This window comes from Cynocephalus volans, chromosome 13, assembly GCF_027409185.1.
Source record: "Cynocephalus volans isolate mCynVol1 chromosome 13, mCynVol1.pri, whole genome shotgun sequence".
NCBI lineage: Eukaryota > Metazoa > Chordata > Mammalia > Dermoptera > Cynocephalidae > Cynocephalus > Cynocephalus volans.
In genome coordinates, this window is record NC_084472.1 from 44402740 (window position 1) to 44427462 (window position 24723).

Sequence of the window (24723 nt, forward strand, 5' to 3'; positions counted from 1 at the left end):
AAGGTGTGGCCACTGCTCACTGAAACCTACTCTGGAATCTTCCTTGAGAGGCCTGGCTCTGGTGTCATCACTGGGGCAGATCTTTGCCCTCTACAAACAGCCCAGGGTCATCCAGAGTGAAGTGCAGCGAGGAGAGGGGCTTTCAGCACGTGGACCCAGACCTCTCAGGGCTCTCATGAGCACACCTCTCAGGTGGCCTCTGCCTCCAGATACCGAGGTCATGCCCAAGGAACTCAGAGGCCAGAAGTACTGGGAGCCCAGACAGCAGCCTTAGGTCAGTGGGATGGTCACTCAATTCATTCATTGGGCTCCAGATGGTCATCTACATGTGGCTTAGGACTGATGGAGATGGGGAGAAGTAGAATGCATGATCCCTGCCTTCAGGCTGCTTCTGGTCTGGTCAGGGATATATCACACACACACACACACACACACACACACACACACACACACACACACACACACACACACACACACACACACAATTGGGCAGTATATGGAATAAGTGTGGGTCCAGAGCACGCATCCCTGAGAAGTCAGGGGAGAAGCGTCAGGGATGGCCGGGGAGGGCCTGGCAGGTAGAGGTAGGCTTTGTGAAGAGGGTAGAGCCCTGCAAAATGGGTGGGGCAGAGATGGGGATTGAGATTGTATGAAGAGAGTGCGGGGGGGGGGTGGGCTGCTGTCTGGGTGTGTACTGATCCGGAAAGGTTGGGGCTCCTTCTCCCCACAGTCTTTTTGGGATTACTGGGGGCTCTCTTGAGGGCAGGCCCCAGCTGGACTTCTGCCCCAGTTTGTATTTCTCTCCTCCCCTCGTGTCACAAGTGTGGGCAGAGGTCAGTTCTGGGGGCTGGGAGGTAGAATCGGGCAGGAGAGAAAAGAAGAGAGAGGGAAATAGGAGACCTCATCCCTGTTCTTAGGTTCCACAGGGGCACAGGCAGGTAATAATGACTAAGTTCATCTCCACAGGGACACCCTAGCAAGTGAAAATTAACACAGTGCCACCTGATCACCAACAGGAGCAGATCACAGAGCCATGTAAGGGTGTGGGTATAGTCAGGGAAGGCTTCCTGTAAGAGGGGGGGCTCTTAGATGAATGGAGCAAGAGGCACGTTCCAGGTGAGGGCTCTTCCAGGCCTGGGCAGCAGGCAATGTTCTGATCCCTCTCATTCCCACTGACAGGTTGGCTGTTAAATGCAGGATCTCATAGTTGGCTCTTCCTACCCCCCTTGCCAGCAGGAGGCCTGGGCTGGCAAGTCCCTGAGACAAGCCAGCTATTTCCTGTCCCTGACCATATCCCACCTAACCAAAGTGGTCAGGGGGTCCTTGTGGGGCCCATGGCCTGTCCTAACGCCCGCTTGTCTGTCCGCAGCTACAGAGTACAGGCCGGCTGCTGGAGGAACAGCTGCCCGAGATGATGACAGAGCTCCTGGCCAGCGCCCGAGACAAGATGCTGTGCCCCTCGGAGTCCATGCTCACCCGGTCACTGCTCCTGGAGGTCATCGAGCTCCATGCCAACAGCTGGAACCCTCTGACGCCCCCCATCACGCAGTACTACAACAGAACCATCCAGAAACTGACAGCCTGACAGCCAGGGGGCCTGGCGGGCGGCCCATGGGCAGCTGGGGCCCTAGTGCGCAGGGCCAGATGGACAGGCGGGAGGACAAGGGTGGCCCTGGTGGGAGAAAGAAATGGGGAGGAGGAAGGCAGGCCAAGTCGATGGCCAGTCCAGAGCCAGACGGGGAAGGGATCAAATCCCTAAGAGAAACCGTCTCCCCACCAAGGAGCCCCAGCCCGAGCATGCGTCAGCTCACACCAGTAAGGGAAGCATGTTTCTCATGGTGGCCCTGTCCCCCCCCAACTCCCACCCCACTCCACCCCCTCCCATCAAGCCCACCCCAGCAGAGCTTCATGCGAGGGGATCTCATCTCTGTGACTCCTTAGTAGCCTCGCACACCGGGGTACCACTTGGGGCAGAAAGGACCTTGGAAGGCTGCAAAAGTGGGTCGACATTGGGCTCTCATTGTTCCCTCATGCTGTCAGCCACAGTGGCCAACTGGCAGCAGGCGACGTGTAGCAGATGTCCGGGAGGACAAAGGCAGGCACGGTCCCCACCAGCCGCCCATAATTGACGGCCTTTGTCAGCCACAGCGGAGCTGGGGGGCGGTGATTCTCTAACCTTCATGCTCCACCCTCCTGGCTTCGGTTCCTCCCCCCTCCAGCCCCCAGCCTCAGCCTCAGGGGTGGCGAGTGGGGGGCAATGGGATTTGCAGGTTTGCTTGCACTCTTTTGTTTTATTGTGTTTTATTTTTCAAAAGTTGGTTGCTTTGAAGTCTCTTCTCTCAGTGAAAATGCCCTCGATGTGATCACACAGTCAGCACCGCAAGGACCCCCTGATTAGTGGGAGATCAAACCCGGCCCCCTCTGGAAGGATTCTAGCCACAGACAGCTTGCCAGTAGCCAATTAGGGTAATTGGAAACTTCTGCCCCAGCGGGGGTCCCCGCTGGAATCCTGTGTTCCTGGCCACCGGCCTCCAGCGCCTCTGCTCTCTTGCTGTCTCTCAAAGGGGTGATACTGTCGCCACTGGTCCTGGCCCCAGGGTCTTGTGGCGAACAGGGCCCGGAAGGAGGCTAGCAAATTAAAATCAAAATGCTACGTGGCGTTTCCTGGCTCCACATGCAGGTCTCAGTGGGAGAAGAGCCGGAGGCTGCCTTGCCCCTTGGGACTTGGAGGTTTAGCTAATAGGCTGTGTCGCTGTCCCAGCCTCATCCCAGGCAGAAATGTTGGGAAAGGGGTGAATTCATTGAGTCATGAGCCGGACAGTCAGGTGACCAGGCAGGGCCACCAGATGGAGCTTTCTAGGCTGGATACGAGGTACGGGTATCTTGGGAGGTCCCAGTCCTGGGGAGCAGCCCTTTTGTGCTGGCCAGAAAGAAGGATACGGGTCAAGCTCTGGGAGTCTGGCTCCATCTCTGGGGTCTGGAGCCCACACTGTGATGAGCCCCCAGAAAATGATATCACAGCCCCGCCGCTTCCTTATTTACTCCTTTATTGAGGTCCCACCCTAGATCAGATCGGAGGCTCCTCCTGACCTCCTGGTCCAAATCAGACCGGCCAGGAGACGGGTGGGGTGCAGAGAAGGTTCCTGAGTTCTCCCTAGCTTTCCCACTGGCTGCAACCTGCCTCCAAGCCCCAGCACGGGAACTTACACCAGTTCCCAAAAAGAGTTATTGCGGACAAGGTGTGAGAGCACAGGTTTACCTGAAACAGGTCAGTGGCTCTGCCAAGAAACCCTACTGCCCCTGCTCCCGCCCTCACGCACCTTCCCTTCCCGAGCTTCCTCAAGCCTCTCTTTCCTGCCTGTCCTCCCACCGGCACCTGGGACCCAGCCTGGGGCCCGGGAACACCAGAAGCCCCACAGGAGGCCTTGAGGGAAGAGCTGGGCTGATGTTAGGGGGCTCAGAGGGGCCACCGGGGAAATCCCACAGCCCAGCCAGGTGAGCATAGCCCTCAGAGAGCCACCCTGTGCTTACACAGGCCCTGCTTCCCTAAGTGCACGTGAGGTGTATGTATGTGTGTGTGTGCGTGTGCACGTGTGCGTGTGCCTGTGTGTGTGTGCACGCGTGTGTGTACGTGTGTGTGCATGTGTGTGTCTTACTCGCATATCTACTAAGAACAAAGCAGGGCACAGGAAGAGAGAGGCCTGGAAGTGGGGGCTCCGGTCACAGTGGAAGCAGGGGAGTGGGGTCTCCTAGACCCTACCGTGGGCTCAGGAGCAAGCCTCATGAAGGGGGCCCCCCAACGCTGTGTGTGCAGGGGGCTGATGCTCCCTGTGGAAGCAAAGACAGGAGTACTGTGGGTGTGTGGGGACTAACACACCTTCCTCCTAATGGCCCTCCTCTGTGGTCATGCCTCAGGGCCAACCCCTCCTCAGCTGTTAGGGCCAGAGTGTGAAGAAGTGGGATATAAATATGTATACATATATAAATATATTTTTAATTACTTGTCATGTCGCAGTGGCTCCAGACATACAGTTTGCCTAGTTTATTCCATTGCTTGAAAGAGCTTTCTGGCCAATCTGAATAACACTTTCAGCTGTTTTTCTAAATGCAGGTTGCTGGTACCTTTTCAGACGTGGAAGGAAAATGTTCCAAAGAAATTTTTTTTAAAGAAACAACAGTAAAGCCTAAAATTTGAGACTGTGAGGCAGCTTCCATGGGAAACTACTCAGACAGGAACTGGGGGGCAGAAGTGGGCACCCCACAGAATGTGTTTGACAGGAGGCAAAGCTGGGTACTGCATTTCTAAGGGTTGGGTTGTTTCCCCACTGGCCCGCGGTTCTTGGCGCGGCGAGAGGCACAGCCCAGCTATCTCATGCTGATCCCGTCTCCGTCTCTCCCCCTGCCCGTCAGGATGAGTTAGTCATTGTTTTCCTCTAAGGCAGCCTGCTTCCCACGGTCCTGCTCCCCACGGCCTGGAGACTTTGCCCAAGCTCTGGGACCACAGCCTCCATAAAGCTCCCAACCTCCCCTGGACAAGGCCAGGGCCCCCACCCCATACTCATGGGGAGTGTTCCCCCCAAACCCAGTTTCGCCTGTTCGTCCTTCCTTAACCCGTCTGTAAACCATTATGGTTTGGGGATTGTCCTGTCCATCCATGTAAATGTAAATGTTGGTCGAGTCGGTATTTATTCTAATTTTTATTTTTATTTTATTTTCTCTGAGGGATGTGGGTGGGGGGTGTGGGAACTGTACCACTGATCACTCTCTGGACAGCTGCAGGGGTGGGGGCCCAGACAGCCAGGTGGAGTAGCCCCAGGGGGCCACCCCAGACGCTGGCCTCCGGGAAGCCAATCCCAGTCTGTTATCCGGCATCAGAATCGGGCCAGTGTTCCTTGTCTGATGGACTCCCGTGGCCTGCCCATGGTGTCGTGTCACTCAGCTGCCAGGCAGTTTGTTAGGAAACCTCTGGCTGGGCCTTTGAGGACATGGGTCAGAGAGAAGACAACTTTCCTCCACCCGGGACACTTGCACGGAAGGGCTGGCCACCTCACCTGAGCCAGCTGCAAGCCAGACGACAGGACCTACCTCCCTGGAGCAGGGGCCTGGGGCTTCCCGCCAAAGCTGCAGAGAATCCTGCTCATGCGACCACCTTCCCTCCATCAGTATGTCCTGCTTTCCAGCTGAACCCAAACTACAAGTGGGTTTAAAAAATAAACAATACCAAAAACGAAAATGCCCCGAGTCTGTTCTTTGTGTGTTCAGCAAAGGAAATGTTTCCCAAAGGTGTTGTGCCTCAGCTGGTGCCGGCAGGGACCTCAGAGTAGCCCCTGCCCAGGTGATGAGCTAACAAAAAGAGTCCCCACAGATGGCCACTGTACAGAGCACGGGCAGGGTCTGGGGCCTCTCTGTGACGGAGTTGGTCCAGGAGAACATGGGTGAAGACGCATGCCCCCAAAAGCAGGAACTGTGGCCTATCCGAGGTGGTATAATTAGGTCAGTTTTGCACTGAAGGTTTGGTTTGCTGCATGTTTAACCACCCCCCAAACCTACCCTTTCCCTGGAAATGTCACTGTGGCATTTGGCAAAGACTCATTTTAAGAAGGTTGAAACTTGGACCTCGCAGCTTCCCAAAGTCAGCAGCAAGTGGCTGTCTAGTCCCAGTTGATCAAATGAGTCTTTCATCAAAGGGTCCCCAAAGGGCCTGGTGATTTATTTTCCTGTGATAACATGTCCCTCGTTTTGCACAATCCCTCCCAAGACAAGGCACTGGGGACACTGCCTCCTGGTAACACCCGCCCCTTGGGGATTCTTTCTGGTTAGAACTTGCTAGTCTTTCGGCTCCCCAGGGTGGCGACCAGCACATCCAGTCCTTCATACCTCCCTGGCCTGGCCAAGATGGTGTCCAGGGCAGCCCAGGAGCCTGGTGAAGGCATGTTGAGATTTGGTCACTGCCCGCTACCAAGTCTCACCCCCCTCCGTGACAATGCACAGGAGCAGCCAAAAGTAGTACACAGATTGGGTAGAGGGAGATAGTGTGTTAATTTAACAATTGAGATATTTATCAAGTCAAATTTTGCACAAAATGCAAGAGTAGGGGCAGAAACTGGGGATCAGAATGAAAGGTGTTTAAAGGTAGAGGATGGGGGGTAAGGGGGAGTCGTATCAAACACTTCACCAAAGGGAGAGGAGATTTTACTAGGTGATTTAGTCCTGCTTCCAGAAGATTCTAAATTACTGAATACTGCGAAACACATTACCCAAATAATAAATGTTTTAATCCTGCATTTCATGATCATCTCTGCTGATACACGTTTTCTGCCATTTTGAGAGTGGGTTACAATAGCACAGGGTCAATGCAAGGGAGAAAGGGGAAGACTATTTATTTTGGATGAACAAACTAGCACACCCTTACATACACTCCACAGTGGCTTATAAGGGCCTTTTAAGTACTGAGGCAAAGACCTCAGAGAGGGAAGGGATGGAGCAGTTGGAAGGGAAAGTAGTGCTTAAGCCTTTGTAGCAATTTTCTCTCTTATTCCCACAATTCCCCAATAGCTAAAGAGCCCTGAATACACTGTTTACTTGGTCCAATGAAGTAGACAGATGAGTGTTTTTGATTCCCATTTTACAGATGAGCCAAAGGCTGCTCAGTGGCAGAGCCAGGGACAGGATGAAGCCAAGCGCCCTTTCCACGAGCCCAGAAAGCCTAATACCATGATATTGGAGGTTAGGATCTCAACATATGAATATTGGGGGGACACAGCATTCAGTCCATAGCAGCGTCCTAGGGTGGGTATACATTGGCCCCATGTGGGTGTCTTTCCTGAGCAAGATGTCACACCTTTCCCAGCTGCCCCCCTGACCTCAGGGTGACTTGGGGGGGCAGTCAAAATGGCAGCTCACATTGCCATCTAGCAAGGAAGCAGCTGGCCCACTCTGGAAGCAGAGGCAGTGGTGGCTTCTGCCCCTGACTGACTGCCGGCCAGACAGCCCAGAGTGTGAGCAGAGTGGCTATTTGTCCTGCTAAGGAGACTCTGGCCCCAGAGAGCCCAAATCGTCACCCAGCGCTCTCTCCCTACACAGCCTTTCCCCACACATTATCTGGTTGCAGTCTCACCAGAGCCCTGTGAAGGAAGTACGTACAATTCTTACACCCATTTCACAACCAGGAAAACTGAGGTTTAGAGAGCCATCTCACACATTTGTTTCAATGGTGCTTGACAGTTTTCAAATATATGATCTTGTTTGATCCTCACAACAGCCCTGCCAGGTGACAGATACTTTTGACCCCTTCAAGACAGGGAAACAGGCTCAGAGAGACAAGTGGCATTCGCATATCATGTAACATGTAGACACAAAGGCGAGTCCTTGAATTGCTGCCTTCTTAGCCCTTGGATGGGCCTGGTGGATGTGTGTGGGGACCAGGCTGAGGATCTAGGCACCTGGCCTCCAGTACTCAGGGCCACCTCGCACCCAGTCCTTCATGTATAGGCCTGTGCCGCCTCCTGCCCAGCCATGTGGGGATCACAGTGTCCCCATTTCTGATCAGTCTCTGCTCCACCAGCCTCCCTCTTCACTGAGCACTCCCCTCTGGGTCCCCTGAGTCCCAGGCAGCTCTGTCTCCTGTAAAGCACACAAGCATCCAGGCCATGGGTGTCATTGGCTCCATGTGATGGATGAGGCCTTATAATATGGCCAGGATCTCACAGCTGACCTGAAGCAGAGAGGGATCCAAGGGTGTCACTCTCAGCCACCAGACTACTGCCTCTGAGTCTTGTTACCTGTTCCCATGTTTTTCAAGTGAACTCTCACTTGCACTGGAGGCTGTAGGGATATGAGCAAAGGAGAGGATGCCTTAACTTCTGTGACATGATTGGTCTCCCAGGAAGCTGAAATCCCAGACAGAGCACAAACCACCCAACTTCTGGATGTGTCCTGGGGTAGGCCTCTGCCTGTGCATCCATGGTGCTGAAGAGACAGCCAGCACCTGGCTCAGACCCCCCAGTGGTAACCATGAAGGGCTTGCCAAGCCTTAATTTCCGGTCCCAGAGAGAAAGGACCATTACTTCCCTCCCTTCCCAGGACAAGGCAGGTGAAACACAAATGCCCACCAGGGCCTAATGAGGAAAACCTCCAGTGGGAACTGAGCCAAGCTAGGAAGCTGAAAACAAACGCACTCTATTCCATTTCCCCCGGATAACAAAAGCTTTGTGAAAGCAGTAGACAGGGCAATTTTTTAGGGGCTTATGTACATACCCAGAACCTTGCAATTCTATATGCTCTGAAATGTCACTTTTTGTGGCTTAGAGTGTTTGGCCAATCAGTGGAGAGTTCTGTAGCAAACAGTCACACCTACAGAGTTTCAAATCCATATCGATGTCATATCAGCCCCAGTCATCACCAAAGTGATTCTGTGCCATTTGGGAGAAATGTTAACATTTCTTCGTTAGGTGAAAAACTGTGCAGAGGGCTTCGGGAAGACCATCCTTCTGAGACGAGTTGAAAGGAGGCCGCTTGTAGGATCCACAGCCAGCTCTGCTCAGTGGGACTCAGGGCATCCCAGGGCTCTGGAAGCCTCTTTCTGCCCCTATTCCTGACACTAGGCCACCTGCCTCAGACACAAGGCACCCAGCCCATTGTGGCACCTCCAGCTCCCAGGGACGAGCAGGGACTCAGATCAGGGCTATAGGACCCCCTGAGGACCCAGAAGAATATACAGGGACACGAAGGTAAACAAAATGGGTGAGAGGGTGGGTCGCAGCCCAGCCAGGTAATCGGTGCCTTTCCTATGAGGCTGGGGCTGAGGGGCTAAGGAGGAAGCACTAACTCATGAAGCTCATCTCCAGGGAGGAAAGGGCGCTCAGGGTCCATGTCCGTTAACTATTGTCATGTAGCTCTGGAACTAGCAAGCTTAGCATCTCAGGAACCACAGCACGGGTGTTCACTGTTCCTGCTCACAGGTCTGCAGATGGGTTGGGGTGCAGGTGATCTTGGCTGGCTCTGACCTACACCAAGGCCTCCCTATATGGTGAGAGGGGCAGAGCTCAGTATGCCGTGAGTAACAACGGTCACAGATGTAGGTGTATGCCTTTGCTTAGTGCCACCTCTTCCAGGAAGCTTTCCCTGACTGCTCCCCCCATCAGGGTTACAGGTGCCCCCTCTGGGCTCCTGAAGCTCCCAGGGATGCTCCCACCATGGCCTTGTTCACTGTGTGTGGCCAAGAGTGTGTAGGTGATGGATGGCCAATGACAATGAGCTTGACCTCGTCCCCCCTGCCTCTCCAGCACCTAGCCCAGGGCGCCCTGCTAAACACTCTCAGCACCTCATTACCACGGCCCAAGGCAGGTGCCAGTTCCACTTTACACAGGAGAGCATGGATGAAGAGAGGGTAATTTGGGCCAGGTCCCAGCACTGCAAAGAGGAGGGACAGGATTCTAACAGGGTCCCCTCTGCCTCCAAAGCCCTTGCTGATGACCCTGACCCTCAAACCTCAGTGTCCCACACACAGCAATAAAGTCAGATAAGTCCACTGAGAAACGGAGACCGTCCCTTTTAGCGACATCTATCAGAATAAGTTTAGGGAGGCTGGGCAAGTCACTCGATCTCTCTGAGCCTTAGTTCATCTACTGAAAATGGGGATACTAATATTTACTTTTCCATCTTGTTGGAAGATTTGCATAAATAGTGAATGTGCTGTGAGTCCTTCACCAGTGACCGCTCTCTTCCCTCTTAACCGCCAGGCTCTCCCACCTCGCTGGAGGTAATGGTGTGCACTAAAGCCTGTCTGCTCTCCTGCCAGGACCCACTGGGACTGGGGTGGGGGTGGGGCTTGGCTGAATTTCTGAGCACTTTTGAAGTTGGGGCTGGCCATTTAGCTCATTCAGTAGAGCATGGTACTGATAACACCAAGGTCAAGGGTTCAAATCCCCTTACCAGCCCACTACCAAAAAAAACCAGTACTTGAAGTTGGGAGTCAGGATGTTGGCCTCACCACCCGCACTGAGGTGCTAACAGGTGAGCCAAAGAGTCACCCATACTTGACTTCCCAACATACACCCACCAGCTGACCTAGAGCACCCACTGGGCACTGCCTGGGAGATAGAGAAGGAAGACACACCCCACCCCCACACTGAGTGTTGGCACTCTAGTGGAGGACTTAAGACCAGCAGATTTCCAGGCCAATGCAGCAGTCCCTTCCTGTGCACCCACTGCGTGGCAGTGGGGAGCCCGGCAGTGGGAGCTGGTTGGCGGAGAAGGTGGGCATATGAAGAAGGGACCATGGTGAGGGGCTGTGATGACCACTCAGAGCTGCAGGTCTGATGACGGAGCCATTAATCACTGGGGAAGGGAATGCCCAGCGAGGTAGTGGCCTGGATCCCAGGTCTCTTGGAGTAGCCTGGTTGGGGATTGAACGAGCACTCAAGTTGGGCTAGCAGAATGCTGCCTGGGCTCAGGAGAAGAATGGTTAGAGTTGGAGGCTCCTTATCTGAAAAAAGCCAAAAGTAAGGGAGCTTCATCCTCCCGCAGCATGCAGAATGGAGTAAAGGGGGAGAGACACGCTGAAAAACAGCAGGAAACCTGGTTAATCACCCAGGATGGAGGCACTCCGTTGGGGGAGGAGGACTCACGCAGGATTCTGCAGGTTCTGATTTCCCATAAGGCCAGCTCTCTTCATCCTGGGCACCTGGCATTGTCCAGAAAGAGATGTTACACATACATTTTCTGTAAAGAGATGTTACATTTTCTGTAGCTATAACTTACCTCTTTAAACAGCAAAAAAAAATTTTCTTTTGGTAGACATCTTTCTAAGGGATCGTGCTGATTCCTCAAACAGAGGGCATGGTGTGTTTCACCCTTTCTTGATGAGTCAGGGTCATTTCAACAACACTAATTAGTGGACTGGACTATAATACAAGGTTAGCCTCAGGGATTATCAGGGTATATCCTGTCTGCTTTGCTTTTTTAATTACTGGATCTGCATTTTACAGTTTTTCTGCCTCCTCTCTCACCATGAAGCTCTTGTCACTACTATCAGTCTACCTGTTGTGGCCTGAGAAAATAGACCACCAAACTTGTCAGAACTATTTGTCAAGTAAGAGCCAATAGGCCCTGAGTGAGGGCCTGAGGGGCATTTTTATAAGCAAAGAGCATGTTTTAAGCAACCGTCTCATCTGCTCAGAAACCATCTTTGTCTACTTTCTGATTCCTGGTGACTTCCAGACATGTTGGATCCCCCAGATGAGAATGGTTTTGCTGACCTAGAATTAAAATCGTGTTAGTCCGTGTGGTTTTCCTGATGACCCTGCAAGGCTGATGGGGTGGGCCTTAGCCTTGTTCTCCAGGGAGGAAAGCTGAGCCTCAGAAGGCTAGGGTGAGCCAAGACCAGATGGTCCTTGCTTGGGCCCTGGCCTGAGGCCATACCACACCTCCCATCATCAGAGCTGTGGGGAAGGTGAACCAGAAGCCTCTGGGACTCATGGAAAGGGCACTGGATTGGGAGTCAGCAGATCCAAATTCTAGTTCTGGTTCTATACTAACTAGGTAGGTGCCTATGGAAGTGTCTCTTCTTTGGGCCTCATTTTCCACATCTGTAAAAGAAGAATGGGTGTGTTACTTTTTAAGGTGTGTTCTCCGTGATTCTTGAGCTGTCTTTGCTAATTAATAGGAGAGAAAAGGAGAGACAGACAGGCAGATTACAATTGTTCTTCCTGAGCCCAACTTGGCCCCAGAGTCCCAGTCCCTCATCTGATCTCCCTTATGATGCACCCCTCCCCCAACCTAGTTTATACTTAGTTTGACCCACCCAGAAAAGCCTTGAAATTTCTGATTAGTCAACCAAGATTCTACAGCCCTTGAGAAAAAGCCCTCATAAAACGATGACAACCTACAGTTGCAAAGGTCTTTCCAGGAGCAAAGGGTCTTGCCACCTCCTCCTGTCCTTTGAGGTCCCATTCATAGGGAGGGCCTGCAGCCCAAGAGTAACTTGCCTGAGGGGCTGGGCTGGGTGTCAAACCAACATCTGTGGACTCTAGCTCCTTCCACCTGCGTTCTGGACCAGGTCTTCCCCACGTCGACCCACCTCTTTCCTGATCTGGTACTCAGGGCTCCTGGCTGAAGGAAGCCAAAGGAAGTCCTGACCCTCCAGTGTGAATCCATGGAAGGTATTTCCATACAAGAGAGGTCAGGAGGGAAGGATGTCAGGCACTCCACCCCCAGCTGGACAGGCTGCCCAGTGTCGGTGACCCCTGCCTGCACGCAGCCTCTCTCATTCTGGGTGGGTGCAGGCAGAGGCCCCCCAGGCTCCTCGTTGAAGCCCCATGCCACTTGCCAGGTCCCAAGCCCTCCTGATCTACAGGGACTCCACCAGGCTGGGGCCCGAACTTGGCCACTTTCCTGGGCTGCTGCATATCGATTATTTTGGCTCCCTCTTTGCTGGGGATATCAATTTAGCCGGTTCCTTATGGCTGTGTTTTAACCTCTCACCCTGGTCTAGACTCTGTCGGCTCCTGCTCTCCCTCAGCCAGGAGGAGATGGAGGGCCCCGGGTCTCTCGGGCAGGCTCTGGAGCCAGCGGATTTCCAGGAACAGAGACTGGGATCACCCAGCGGCTCCGCGGCCCCGCCAACCTGCCTCCCTCCAAACCGGCCGGTGAATTATTAAAGATGCAATTTCCTTTCGTCTTTCCAGTAAAATCATTCCCTGTGCCGTGATCCGCTGCCTTCCTGTCACTGGCCAGGCAGGAGCTTTGGCAGGACCCTCATTCACCCTACCCCTCTGCATGCTTGGGCCATCCTAAGAGGCTGGGTGGGAGCTGACCCCTTCCTAAAAGGGCCCAAGAAGCCCAGGAATCTTGAGGAATCAGGGTGGGGCAGAGGAGACTTGAGCTGGTAGAATATTGGAGCTTACTGTTTAGCAGTTGAAGGAAAAGGAGTTGGTGGGGAGGGGGGACCAGCCCAGGGTGGTACAGCCAGCGGTTGCCAAGCAAGGGCTTCCTCTTCTCCTGCACCAGAGCAGTCTCAGGAGTCCCAGCGCTGTCCCTCACGATTACCCCCCCACCGACCCCTCCTGGGCTGGGAGTTGGGGCAAGCTCCTGGCTGCATCGATCAGGTCTCGCAGTGATTTACAATCTTCGCTTGTTACTTACCATTAGGTCCCCGCCCCTGCTGCAGGGGGTCAGCTGGACATACAAAAGTATTTATGACTGCCCTCTCGTTTGTATTTACTGTTTCAGTTTCCACTGTTCGCTGTTGGGTCATTGTGGAGAGGCTGGTGAGCTGGCAGCGCAATGTCACCCTGGCCAAGGCCTTGGGTGGTCAGGCGTCCAAAAGCACCACTCCTAAAAGCCTCGTGCTACATCAGCTTCCTCCCGAAACCTCTTCCTCAGGTGAGCCCAATAGAGGCCCAAACACTTTACCTCCTCTTTTGCTCACCCAATCTCCACTCTGAAAGAGCACTGGGGAGGACTGGGGCTCTTTAGCGGGTGTCTCAGTGTCTATCAAGCCAGCACGCTGTGTGCCCAGCCCTGGGTCAGCTGCTCTGGAGGCTCCAGAGGATGATGGTCTCTTGGTCCAGGTGTCAAGGTCTGCCCAGACACCAGTCCCTCAGACCACCAAGAGGGAACCCAGAGGGGCCCTCGAGGCCACAACTCCTCCCCTGGCTTGGCCTCAGCTCCTCAGGCCAGGCTGCAAGGGGGAGAGAGACCCCGCAAGGTTTTTCTTCATGATGAGACAGAAATCCTCTTCAGACCAAAGGGGTCTCCAAGGACCACGTAGAAAAGCTTGCCTGAGACAGACACCCTCACTGGTCCCCTTCCAACAGCAGGAACAGGTTCCATAGGCCTTGCTAATATCTTTACCAGACCCCGATTTTGGCCATGCCCAGTTCCCTACCCACAGCTCACTCCAGCCAAGCCCAGCCTGGCTGTGACATGCCACACTCCCCTCATTCGCTTCACCACACTGGGGTTTTCTGGCCCCTCTTCCAAAACACTCCTGCTTCCCTCAAGCCTCTGAGAAGAGAACAGCAGGTCCAGAAAAGACTCTGAATCCTGTGCTCAGACCCTTGACCTGCGAGAGGGGCAGTGTTGTGTAGTGGTTAGGGGACCAGACGCCGCAGCTACACCCCCATGTCTGAAGCCTGGCTCCATCCCTCACCAGCGGGCATGTGCATGCAGTGCAACTGCAGGTAAGTCCTTTAATCTCTCTATGCCTTTGTTTTCTCCTCTGCAAAAGGGGGATGATGACAAGAAAAGTAGTGGCCACCTTCGAGGGTTGTTGTAAATATTAAATGAGCTAGCTCTATAGACAATTCTAGAAAATGAAAACTAATCTATTGTTTTCACAGAATGCAGATCAGTGGTTATCTGGGGATAGGAGGAACGATCAGGAAGGAGAAATCCCAGTGGGCTCTGAGGGAATTTGGGGGAGTAATAGATTGTTCATTATCTTAACTGGAGGGATGATTTCACTGGCATATACGTGTCAAAATGTATCACATGGTACACTTTAGTGTGTGCAATTTATTGTAGTCAACTATACCTCAACAACGCTGGTTAAGAATGTCACGTGAGCTAACTTGTGTAAGTCACCTAGCACAGTACCAGGCACACATGAGAACTACATGTACGAACATTAAGTGCTGTCACTCTCTCAGCCCCTGCTACCAACCTCCACCCCGCCCCCACCCCAAGCTTCCTCCTCTTTTCACTGTTAGCTCCTCAGGGTTCCCACAAGCTCACACGGGCTCCAGGCAGCCAGCTCTGTGTCTCGCTAGCCACGTGTCCACATTATCAAACTCTGGAAATTCTTCAGCAGCCATTGTTAAATAGCCCCTGGCTCATCCTCTTAACCCCTCCTTTCCTCCCCTAGAGCCCACTGTCACCACATCTGTCCACATCAAGTGACTAAAGGTTTAAAGCCGGGCACAGCAGGGGGCCTTCTCCAGCTCAGTTCTCATTGGTTGGTGTGAATGCTAAATATTCTAAAAATCACCCTGTTTAGGCCACTTTCACCCATGACCCAGACATACTGTTGGGATAACCTTGGCGGCACATCAGGACCCTCCCAATGTACAAAGTCCAGGTGTCCTGTGATGTCACTCTCCCTGAGCCCAGCCACAGCAGGCAAAACTCAGCCTCAGAGATATGAGAGACTCTCAGAGACCACCCTGGGGGGGACCTTCCAGGAGCAAGAATCCTCCAAACTTCTCCTGTCATCCCCCTCCCCTGGAAGCCATTGTGAGGAAGGATTCTGGTACGGGGGTTGAAGTACGTGCCCTGAGTCATGTCATTCCTGGGTATAGGTTATAATTTGATTTGTTCAGGTTTCTTAAACATTTCCTCCTCTTAAACTGCTCTAAGCTCTGAGAGAGAGAAACTTGCTGAACTGAGGGGCTAAGAGGATCTAGAGCTGACCCCGTGGCTGTGGCTGGGCCCAGGGCCACAGCTGGGCTGGGCCAGGGGGTTGGAGCAGGCAGGACTCCGGGTAGAGGGCTGGGTCCTCCAGACCCTTCCTCTTCTCCAGGACACCCCGACTAGCGTAAGCACGATGCTGCCTGCCATGGCAGAACTCTCCCTTGCTCCCTGCTGTTTTGGTGGTTGATTGAGCATGGTACAGAGCAATGTAAGTTTTAAAGAGTGGAAGGAAGGAAAAGGTATAGAACACAGGCATTCCCTGGCCTGGTGGGAGACCCCGTGTGGACCTTGAGGGAGCAATCGTGTCCTCGTGCGTGTGGAAGAGGCTGCTGACCCTCCCAGCTGGCCCTCACCACCCCACGGCAGAACCTTCCACAGCTTTCCTTTGCCTGCCCCAGCAGGCCACCTGCAGCCCTCCCCTGCCCCAGTCTGGGTGTGTGTGTGTGTGAAAGAGAAAACAAATGTGAGAGAGAGAATATGAGAGAAAGAGAGAATTCCCGTGTTTGTGAGAGTGTGTGCCCAAGAAAAAAGAATCGTGGGAACTGTGCGTGTGAGAAAGGACAGGTGCGATAGAGAGAGAGACCTCTGATTCTAAGAGCTCATGTTCCCGTGGGCGGGCATGCCTAACAACAGTCTCCTCCAGACTGGGGAGGGGGACCCAGGGCAGCCTGAGCAGGCAGAAGCTGCCCCAGCTGCCTCTTGTCTCCTTTCCAGGAATGGGTGGCTCCTTCCTGTCCCCCGTCCATCAGGGACTCAGGGTTTTCACTTCAAAGTGGGGAGCTGGGGCCTGGGAATTCCCACACACCCGCCCCCGCCACCCCTGCCTCACCTGGCGGCTGCCTCAGAACCGGAGCCACACAAATATGCCGCTCAGCCGGTGGGACAGCTTTCTTGTCAGCGGCTGCCCTGAGGGGGCCAGACAGGAGAGACCTCCACTTTCACAGTCCTTTGGCGAGTGACACTTACCCCAACCCTGAGGATGTTTTGAGAATGCCGGCTGGAGCACTCTGGGCACTGGCCACCCTGCTTAGGCTGGGGAAGAGGGTCCCCTTCACACCCTGGCCACATCTTTAGCCATCCCCCAACAACCTGTGGGTGGCTTCTGGAAGCCCCTTTCTGGCAAGGGGAGGCAATGTTGGGGGACAGACAAGGCAACTAATCTCCATACTCAGGGCTTTTGGTCTTTTGGGGGTCCCAGACCTCTCTGAGAATCTGAGCAATACCTTAAACCTTTTTTCTAGAAAAAAATCGTGCACTTGCACATTTTTACTCTAATTTTGGAAGTCTTTTGAGTTCATTCCTCAGTTCCATATAAGTCTCCAGACCCTGGCTAAGGGCACCAGAGCCCCAGACACCAAGGCAACCAGAAATTGCCAAAACTGCTCCCAAGATGGCAGGAAACTCAGCTAATCTCAACACATAGGAAGTGCTGGATAACTCTTAGAATACATTTCGTACCTGGTTGTGACGCTGTGACATGAGTGGTCAGCACAAAGGACTGCAGGTGAAGGACCTGGAGTTCTGGCCTCCACCTTAAACAATTTTGGGGCCTGAGGCTTTGTTTTTTCATTCAATGTGTGTTATTGCTACATAATTTGTGCCACGCATGGCATATGATGAGGATATAAAATAGACATATAGCCAGTTTTCTGCCCTCATGTTGCTTATAGACTAGAGTGAGCAAGAAAATTAATAAGTAAATGCATTGTCCAAGGTTTTGGGATTGAGTGCATACCATATTAATTTTGTAATTTAAACATATTAGTCAATAAACCTAATTGTCCCTAACACAAATTCATTAATGCACTGAATAGTTATGTATTGAGTGTCTACTTTGAGCCAGGCACTATGATGGTAACTTTCTATTGATAACAAACAAGGAAATAACAAGTAATAAGAAAAAATAGTAAATAAGTAAGTGTGTCCTCCTTCCTGACACTACACAAATACATATGTACTTTTATGCCGTGGGCAGGGATTTTGACTAAACTCCTAGGGCTTCAGTTTCCTCATCTGTAAACTGAAGATAACTATAATTATTTGCTAGTATTTCCATGAGGAAGCAATGAGACAACTTATGTTAAGCACTGAACACTGAGCCTGGAACACTAGGCCTCAGCCTATAGCAGGTGAGGGTTGTGAGTAAAGCTTGTCCGCAGAGTCAAGCAGGTCTGGCCTCCCTATGGTAGCAGAGGCTTTGCAGAAAACAGACCATCCTGACCAGCTTGGACTCTGGGGCTGCAAGGGTAGCCAGGCTAGAGGCAGCTTCCAGGCCGTGAGCATCACCAGGCAGCAGTCAATCCCCACATGGAGAACAAGTAGGTGCGTAGGGGAGAAGAAGACTCCACACAAGGCCAAGGTTGACCCCTTGGATGGTCAAGTTGAAACAGTGAACTAGAATTGCATCTTGGCAGGGGTGGGTTCTAAGTTCTGTGCAGATGTCTATCCTTGGCTATAGTGAACTAGCTTATATACCACACCAACTTTCCCACCAAGAACAAATGAATAAAAAGGACAAAATACATTTTAAAAATGTGTTTGAAGGCATTGAAGATGTCTAGAGCCTATGATTGAATTTGTCAGGGTTCTCCAGAGAGACAGAATCAATAGCATACGTTATAATTATATGAGAGGGATTTATTAGGGGAATTAGCTCACGTGACTATGAAGTTCCATGATAGGCCGTCTATAAACTGAATGCTGGTAGCAAGGCTCAGTCCAAGTCTAAAGGCCTCAAAACCAGGGAAGCTGATGGTGTCCATGGTGTAAGTCCTGGAACCCAAAAGGTGAAGAGTCTTGAGCTCTGATGTCCATGGACAGGAGAGAAGAGTGTGTCCCAGCTCCAGCGGATCGAGAGAAAGCTTCACCTCTTTCCTCTGTCTTTTGTTCTGTCTGGATCCCTAGTGGATTGGATGGTTCCCACCCACATTGAGGGTGGGTCTTTCCCACCCAGTCCACTCAGACTCTCATACTAATCTCTGCTTGAAACACCCTCATGGGCACACCTAAAAAGATGGCTTTACCAGGTTTCTCAGCATTCCTTCATCTAACCAAGTTGACATCTAGAATTAACCTTCACAATGATCTGAGAAAGAAGAGAAATCTAGAGAAATGAAATCAACATTTGGCCCTATTAGTCCCCTAAGCAATAGCCATGAAGTTGAGAATGTGAGCAGAAAGTGGAGACTAAAGTTTTTGCAATCTCACAGAGTTAGGGGGAAAAAGGCAAGGGAAGAATTCAAGTATCTCCAAGGAAAGGGTTGGGGAGCGTAGTTGCTTGTTTTTTGGGAAAAAAGAAGGCTTTCAGTTCAGACCCTTGAAGAGCAAGTCAGAAATAGATCAGCTTTCACAAAGATTGGAACCCAGCTTCAAACAAACTTAACTCCAGATTGGATTAAGTTGAGCTGCCTCTATTCTAACTCCCTTCCAGAAACAAGAGTAAATCCTCTCTGGATCATCCAAAACCTCAAATTATCTCTATGATTTTTTCATACACAATATCTGGCAGTAAATAAAATTTACCAGGCATACAAGGAGACAAGACCATATGACTGAAACCAAGAGGTGAAACAATAAATAATACAGGTACTAGCAACAGATCCACAGGAGATCCAGACATGGGCACTTCAAATATCAGACTTTAAAATACTTGTGATAAATATGTTCAAAAAAAGTGGAGAAGATAAAGAGTTTAAAAAGAATTGCAAACGTTTAGAAGTTATCTAATGGAAATTCTAGAAACAAAATATATAATAATTATAATTAACAATGCAATGAATAGGTTTAATAGCAGATTAGATGTAGCTAATGGAGGGTTAGTGGGCTGAAAAGTGGGGCAGCATAAAATATGGAGTATTGAAGAACAATGAGAAAAGGTGATAGAAAATAAACTCAGGGCATAAACAGATAATCACATTTTTATATCCCTAAATATACTCCCATAAAACACAGTATACATGGTTTTGTATGTACAACCCTCTATAGTGTACTGTTTGTGTATGCACATATGTGTGATAATGGACAGTATGTACAAAAGAGTACACATGTAAATTTTACTTATGGCATTTTTATTACATAAGGATAATAAGGATAAGGAGCTGGAAGTCTCATGCATTACATATGAATTTGATGAGATTTCATGAATATATCAGATTTGGAGAGAGAATGAACTTAGAAGTCCAGTGTCCTGATTTGAATCCTGCCTCCATCTGTTACCAATGTGTAGACCTTGGCCCAAATCACATAATCTCTCTGAGGCTGTTTTGTCATCTATAAAAATGGTGTATTGATGTCGTGAGGATTAAAGGAGGTGCAATATGTGCATGGTACCCAGTAAGCATTTAATAAATGATAGAGGGACAAATGGATGGCTGGGTCTGGGTCACCAGGAGCTGACTCTTTTCTTGTTTCTCTCTCTTCAGCACAGAAGCTGATATTCCATGGAGTGTCTCTTCTGCTGCTTTTAAATCCCCCATCCCAACTCAGTAAAAAACAACAAAAACTCAGCTCCCCCACCCTATCTGAAGAAATCATCAAATAGATTCCTTCATACCTAGTAAGTCCTTAATGAAATGTTTGCTTTCAGGAGCCGGCAGGAAGGGGACAATGCTTAACTAATAGGGATGACTCTCTAGTGGTGGGATTTTAGGTACAGGCAGGCCGTACAGGAGAGGGGCTCTGAGTAGGGGATTCTTGCTCATGTTCCCACCGACCCCTGCTGTGGCTCCCACTCAGCTGACCACTATGATCAGTCACTGACCTTCGTTCAGCTCCTGAACCCACCCGTCTCTTTCCCACTTCAAGGACTTTTACATGCTGTTCCATGTGCCTGGGATGTGTTTGTCCATGCTCTTCTCGCATCCTACTTCTGCTCATCCTTCAGGCCTCAGCTCCAATAACACATCCTCAAAGGGCCTTCCCTGATGGTCCTGCCTTAAGTGTGTCCCTTTCCTGTCTATAAATTGTTTCTACTATTTAAAATAGCTCCTATAGAGCCCTGAATATTATCACTGCAAACACTGAGTCATTCATTCACAGAATGCTTATTGAGCACTTACTTCATGCCAGGCACAGTGAAGGCATGTAAAGGTGGGTGTGGCGCAAAATGAACGGGGGTGCAGAAAGACGCTGCTGTCATGGATCTGGGAAGAGGCAGACACAAACGAGCATGAGACTTGTCTGCGAGTGCTGAGTGCGACTGAGGGAAATACAACTGTAAAAGGGAGGTAGACGATGAAAAAGAAAAGTGGTGCTATTTTGTATGAGGGCCTTTGTACCAAGGCCTCTCTGATAAGGTGACATTTAAGCCACACACTGAAGGAAAGGGTGGCACTCACTATGAGGATATCTAGGGAATGAGCCTTCCAGAACTTCAGAAGAGGGTTTGTTGTACTTGGCAAAGTAGGAGTTTGTGTTTGTGTTTATTCGGTTTCCAAAGAAATTGTCTCTTGTGATTTAATAATATAAATCAAAAGCCTCAAAATATGCATACTCTTTGACCTAAAGGTCCACTTAGGAATTCAGCCACAGGAAAAATAATGTGTACATATATTTATGTATAAGGATATTGACTAAATAAGGAAAATTTAAAATATGGAAATAATATAAATGTTCAACATTAGGGAAGTGGTTAAGTAAACTAAGGCCATCCATACAATGGAACACTACAATTATTAAAAAGATTTAGAAGAATACTTAAAGATGTAGGAAAATGTGCATCATTAATTGTCATAATCTACATCTATTCAAGTACCGTTTTGTGAAGGAAAAATACACATGTAGAAAACTTTGAATGCACAAATATCAAAACGTTGACAGTAGTTATTAATGAGTGATAGAATTATGGTTAACTTTTGCCTTTTCTTTCTTCTTACTTTTCCATTGTCCAAGGTTTCTGTATTGCATGCATACCATATTAATTTTGTAATTGAAATATATTAGTCTATAAACCTCACTGTCCCTAATACATATTCATTTATGCACTGAATAGGTATGTATTGAGTGTCTGCTTTGAGCCAGATGCTATGGTGATAACTTTCTAGTGATAATGAACAGGGAAATAACAAATCAGCTAAACCTCTCACATCCCATGACATAGGGCTCAGGTGGAGGGTGGACAGACATCAGCAGGCTTCCACTCGGAAGGTGGAAAGACAGAAACCACAGGGAGGTTTGAGGATGTTGTGCAGGCAATAGAAGTTCTGCTTTCCTTTCCTCCGTAAAGTGTGAGGCATGGCCACCAACTGCGAGTGGGCCAGGACTGGGGACTTTAAGGAAAACACGAAGTCCTGAGGGAAGCAGATTTCCCACAAAGCATGACAGGCTTGCCAGGCAGCGATGAGTCCTCCTTAGAGGTTTGTGATCATGCACTGAAGGGAATCCCATCAGCCCGGCTATAGGATTTTCTCTAGCAACGTTCAGCTCTTAGGAAACTACAGTCATGTGTCACTTAACAATAGGGACACATTCTAAGAAATGCATCATTGGGTGATTTCATCATTGCGTGAACATCATAGAGTACACTTACGCAAACCTAGGTGGTGTAGCCCACTACACACCTAGGCTGTATGTTATAGCCATTGTAATCTTACAGGACTACCGTGGTATATGTGGTCCGTCATTGACCAAAATGTCATGTGGCACATGACTGTAGCTGGGTTCAGCTAAGGTTGGGATCCTCCAAATAGACACAGGAGAGGGAGAGAGAAGCCAAAAATGGTGAGACTGAAAAATTGCTAGGGCCTGCCCATGGCTCACTTGGGAGAGTGTGGTGATGATAATACCAAGGCCACGGGTTCAGATCCCTATATAGGGATGGCTGGTTAGCTCACTTGGGAGAGCGTGGTGCTGACAACACCAAGCCAAGGGTTAAGATCCCCTTACAGGTCATCTTTTTAAAAAAGAAAAATTGCTGCGGTCAAGAGTCAACAGATGGACTTAGAGACCTGGGAGGAAAGGAGGGGCAGTCAGAGAGAGAGAAGCTTGAGATCAGGTTTCAGATGTGGTGCAGTTTCTGGTGGTGATGAGGGCAGAATGTGGCCCTGGGACTGTCTGGTGAGGACAAGATTGCTGGAGGTGAGGAGTCAAGGAATTGAGACTTGGGCAATGGTCACCCACCATTAGAAAGTCCCAAGATGCTGGTGACAGAGCTGGCAACACAAGGAATGAAGAAAGTGGCCAGCAGCCAGCAGATAACAGCAAGAGGAGGCAAAGAGAGTGTGTGGCCTGGTGGGGGTGAGCTTTGAAAGGATCTGGGATCCAGAAGGAGGAGAGAGGAGAGATGCTTGAAAGTGGCAGTGGGAGCCAAAACGGTGGCTACCCACCTGCCTGTTCTGAGACAGATGGGGAGGAGAGAAAGTCAGCCTCCACTGGGAGTGCTCCAGGGAGCACAGTGTCCTAGGTGAATGCTCAGCACTGCAGAGGGAGCCCCAAGTTGTAAATCAAAGAAGAACTCGAGTCCTGCAGGGAACTCGGGGAGATCCGCTCCAGGGCATGGAACCCAAGCTTCCTGCCCCACAGAAGAGGAGACACATGTGGGACCTTCTCCTCCTCTCTCCAGGGGGTGCTGCTGCTTCCCAAGCAGGCAGTCCTGACTCACTGGCCCTTGATGACATGCCAGTCCCCCTTCCCAAGCATTCCATTGTGTTTTAATGCAGTGCCGGACTTGTTAAAAGAGTAAATTTAGCTTTTATAGGGAGAAGCAGCCAGGCTTGGTGGGAGAGGCTGAGGCAAGGCCGGGGTGCCATGGCAACCCCCAGCCTCTCAGGATGAGCCTGGGAAGACGCCTCTGGTCCCGGCATCTCCAGCCCTTCCTCACCTGCCACCACTTCCTTGCCCCTCATTCTCCCAGTGAGGGCTGAAGGCAGGACAAGGTCGGGGAAAGGGGACAGACAGGCAGGGCAGGACCACAGGACCCCACGGGCTGTGTGACCACTTGACGACAGCCCACTGCACTTCTCTGGGCTTCATCTGTGAAATGGGTAGAACATGGCTAAGGACACTTTGCTCAGAGGGTGTTGTGAGGCCCCCAGGAAATGGTCACCCCCTTCACATATGGAAAGGGTAGACTAGGCAAGAGCAAGGAGGGGAGGCCCAGCTGAGGCCTGAGGCCCTGGGGCAGGAGGGTAGCCTGGGCAGACAGGGTGCTGTTGTGTCCCTGACGCACTTCCTCCTGACTTGAACACCCTCAGTATGCTCCGTCCTGATTCTGGGACCAGCCAGTGCTCAACTGGTGGGGGCAGTGGGGGGCGGGGGGCCAAGAGCCTGGGATGACAGCATTGCAGGGGACACAGAGAGCTCAGAACAGCAGTCCCCTGTGCTGCTACCTAATGGGGTGACCAGGTGTGTCTCGGAAGTGAGTACAGGGAACCCAAAGGGCCAGGCCCCTATCTTCCAGGCTGCCTGTTAGTCAGGGTCCTCGGACATCCTCTCCCAAGACATGATTATGCACACAAGGATTTTATTAGAGGAAACGCCTAGGTGAAGGAAAATGAGAAAGGAGAGGGCAGAGTCTGGGTGAGCCCTTAGATCAGGGTGCAAATTGGACCTGAAAGTGAAGACAGCGAGAAGAGGCCAGTGGAAGTATCCTAGACCACTATGAAATCTAAGGAAGACTCCGCAAGGCTATGCGGGGGGAGTCATTGAATCAAGTTCAGCCACTGGAGGTCCTGTGCCTCCTTGTGTCCCCACCAGGCTGGACAGCAGCCTGTGGGCTGGGAGAAGCCTATGGCACACACGGTGGTGGATTTCCATGTGCAGCCGCTGGGACTCTTGGTCAGTTCTGCTCCCGGAGTTAGGCTCAGAAGGCCACATCCACCCTCCTCTCTCCTGATGCTGCGGGCCTCAGGCAACTGCATCAGCCTCTCTTGGCACAAAACACCCCCTCACAAGGAAGTAGTGAGGTCTCTGTCACTACTAGTGCAGAGCAGCTAGAATGAGCTCAGTGAGTAAGTTAGCACTTGGGGAGCTTATCCTTGAGGCTGACCCAGGGGTTCTCAACTACGGAAAGAAACCAGCAACCCAGCCTCTGCTGCTGCTGGCAGGGGGACAACAGACCTCGCTCTCATCCTCTCCCATTTCTTCTCCTTTCTTTCTACCCCTCCTCGCCATTTCCTGTCAGATCATCCCCAAATCTGGCAGCACCTCCTCCAGGAAGCCTTCTTGGCTTTCAGCCATCAGCCTTCTCCCTCCTCCTTGGAATTCCACCACCCAAGAAGGCACCTCAGTGGTTGAAATGTCTCATCTCTGCTCAGTGTTGAGCTCCCAGGGGGACTGTCTTGCCTTCAACTTCGCTGAGCCCTGTTTGAGAATACA

The 24723-nt window shown here is 51.1% G+C and overlaps 1 protein-coding gene across 4 annotated transcripts in view; it reads left to right on the forward strand.

Moving 5' to 3' along the window:
* Positions 1-5216, forward strand: part of CTIF (cap binding complex dependent translation initiation factor) — a 309605-nt gene extending 304389 nt beyond the window's left edge. For all 4 annotated transcript variants that reach the window (XM_063077260.1, XM_063077263.1, XM_063077262.1 and 1 more), the window contains one exon: positions 1370-5216. In XM_063077260.1, the coding sequence (XP_062933330.1) occupies positions 1370-1585 (216 nt within the window). In that variant the 3' untranslated portion in view covers positions 1586-5216. The remainder of the gene's footprint in view (positions 1-1369) is intronic.
* The last annotated feature ends 19507 nt before the right edge of the window (positions 5217-24723 follow it).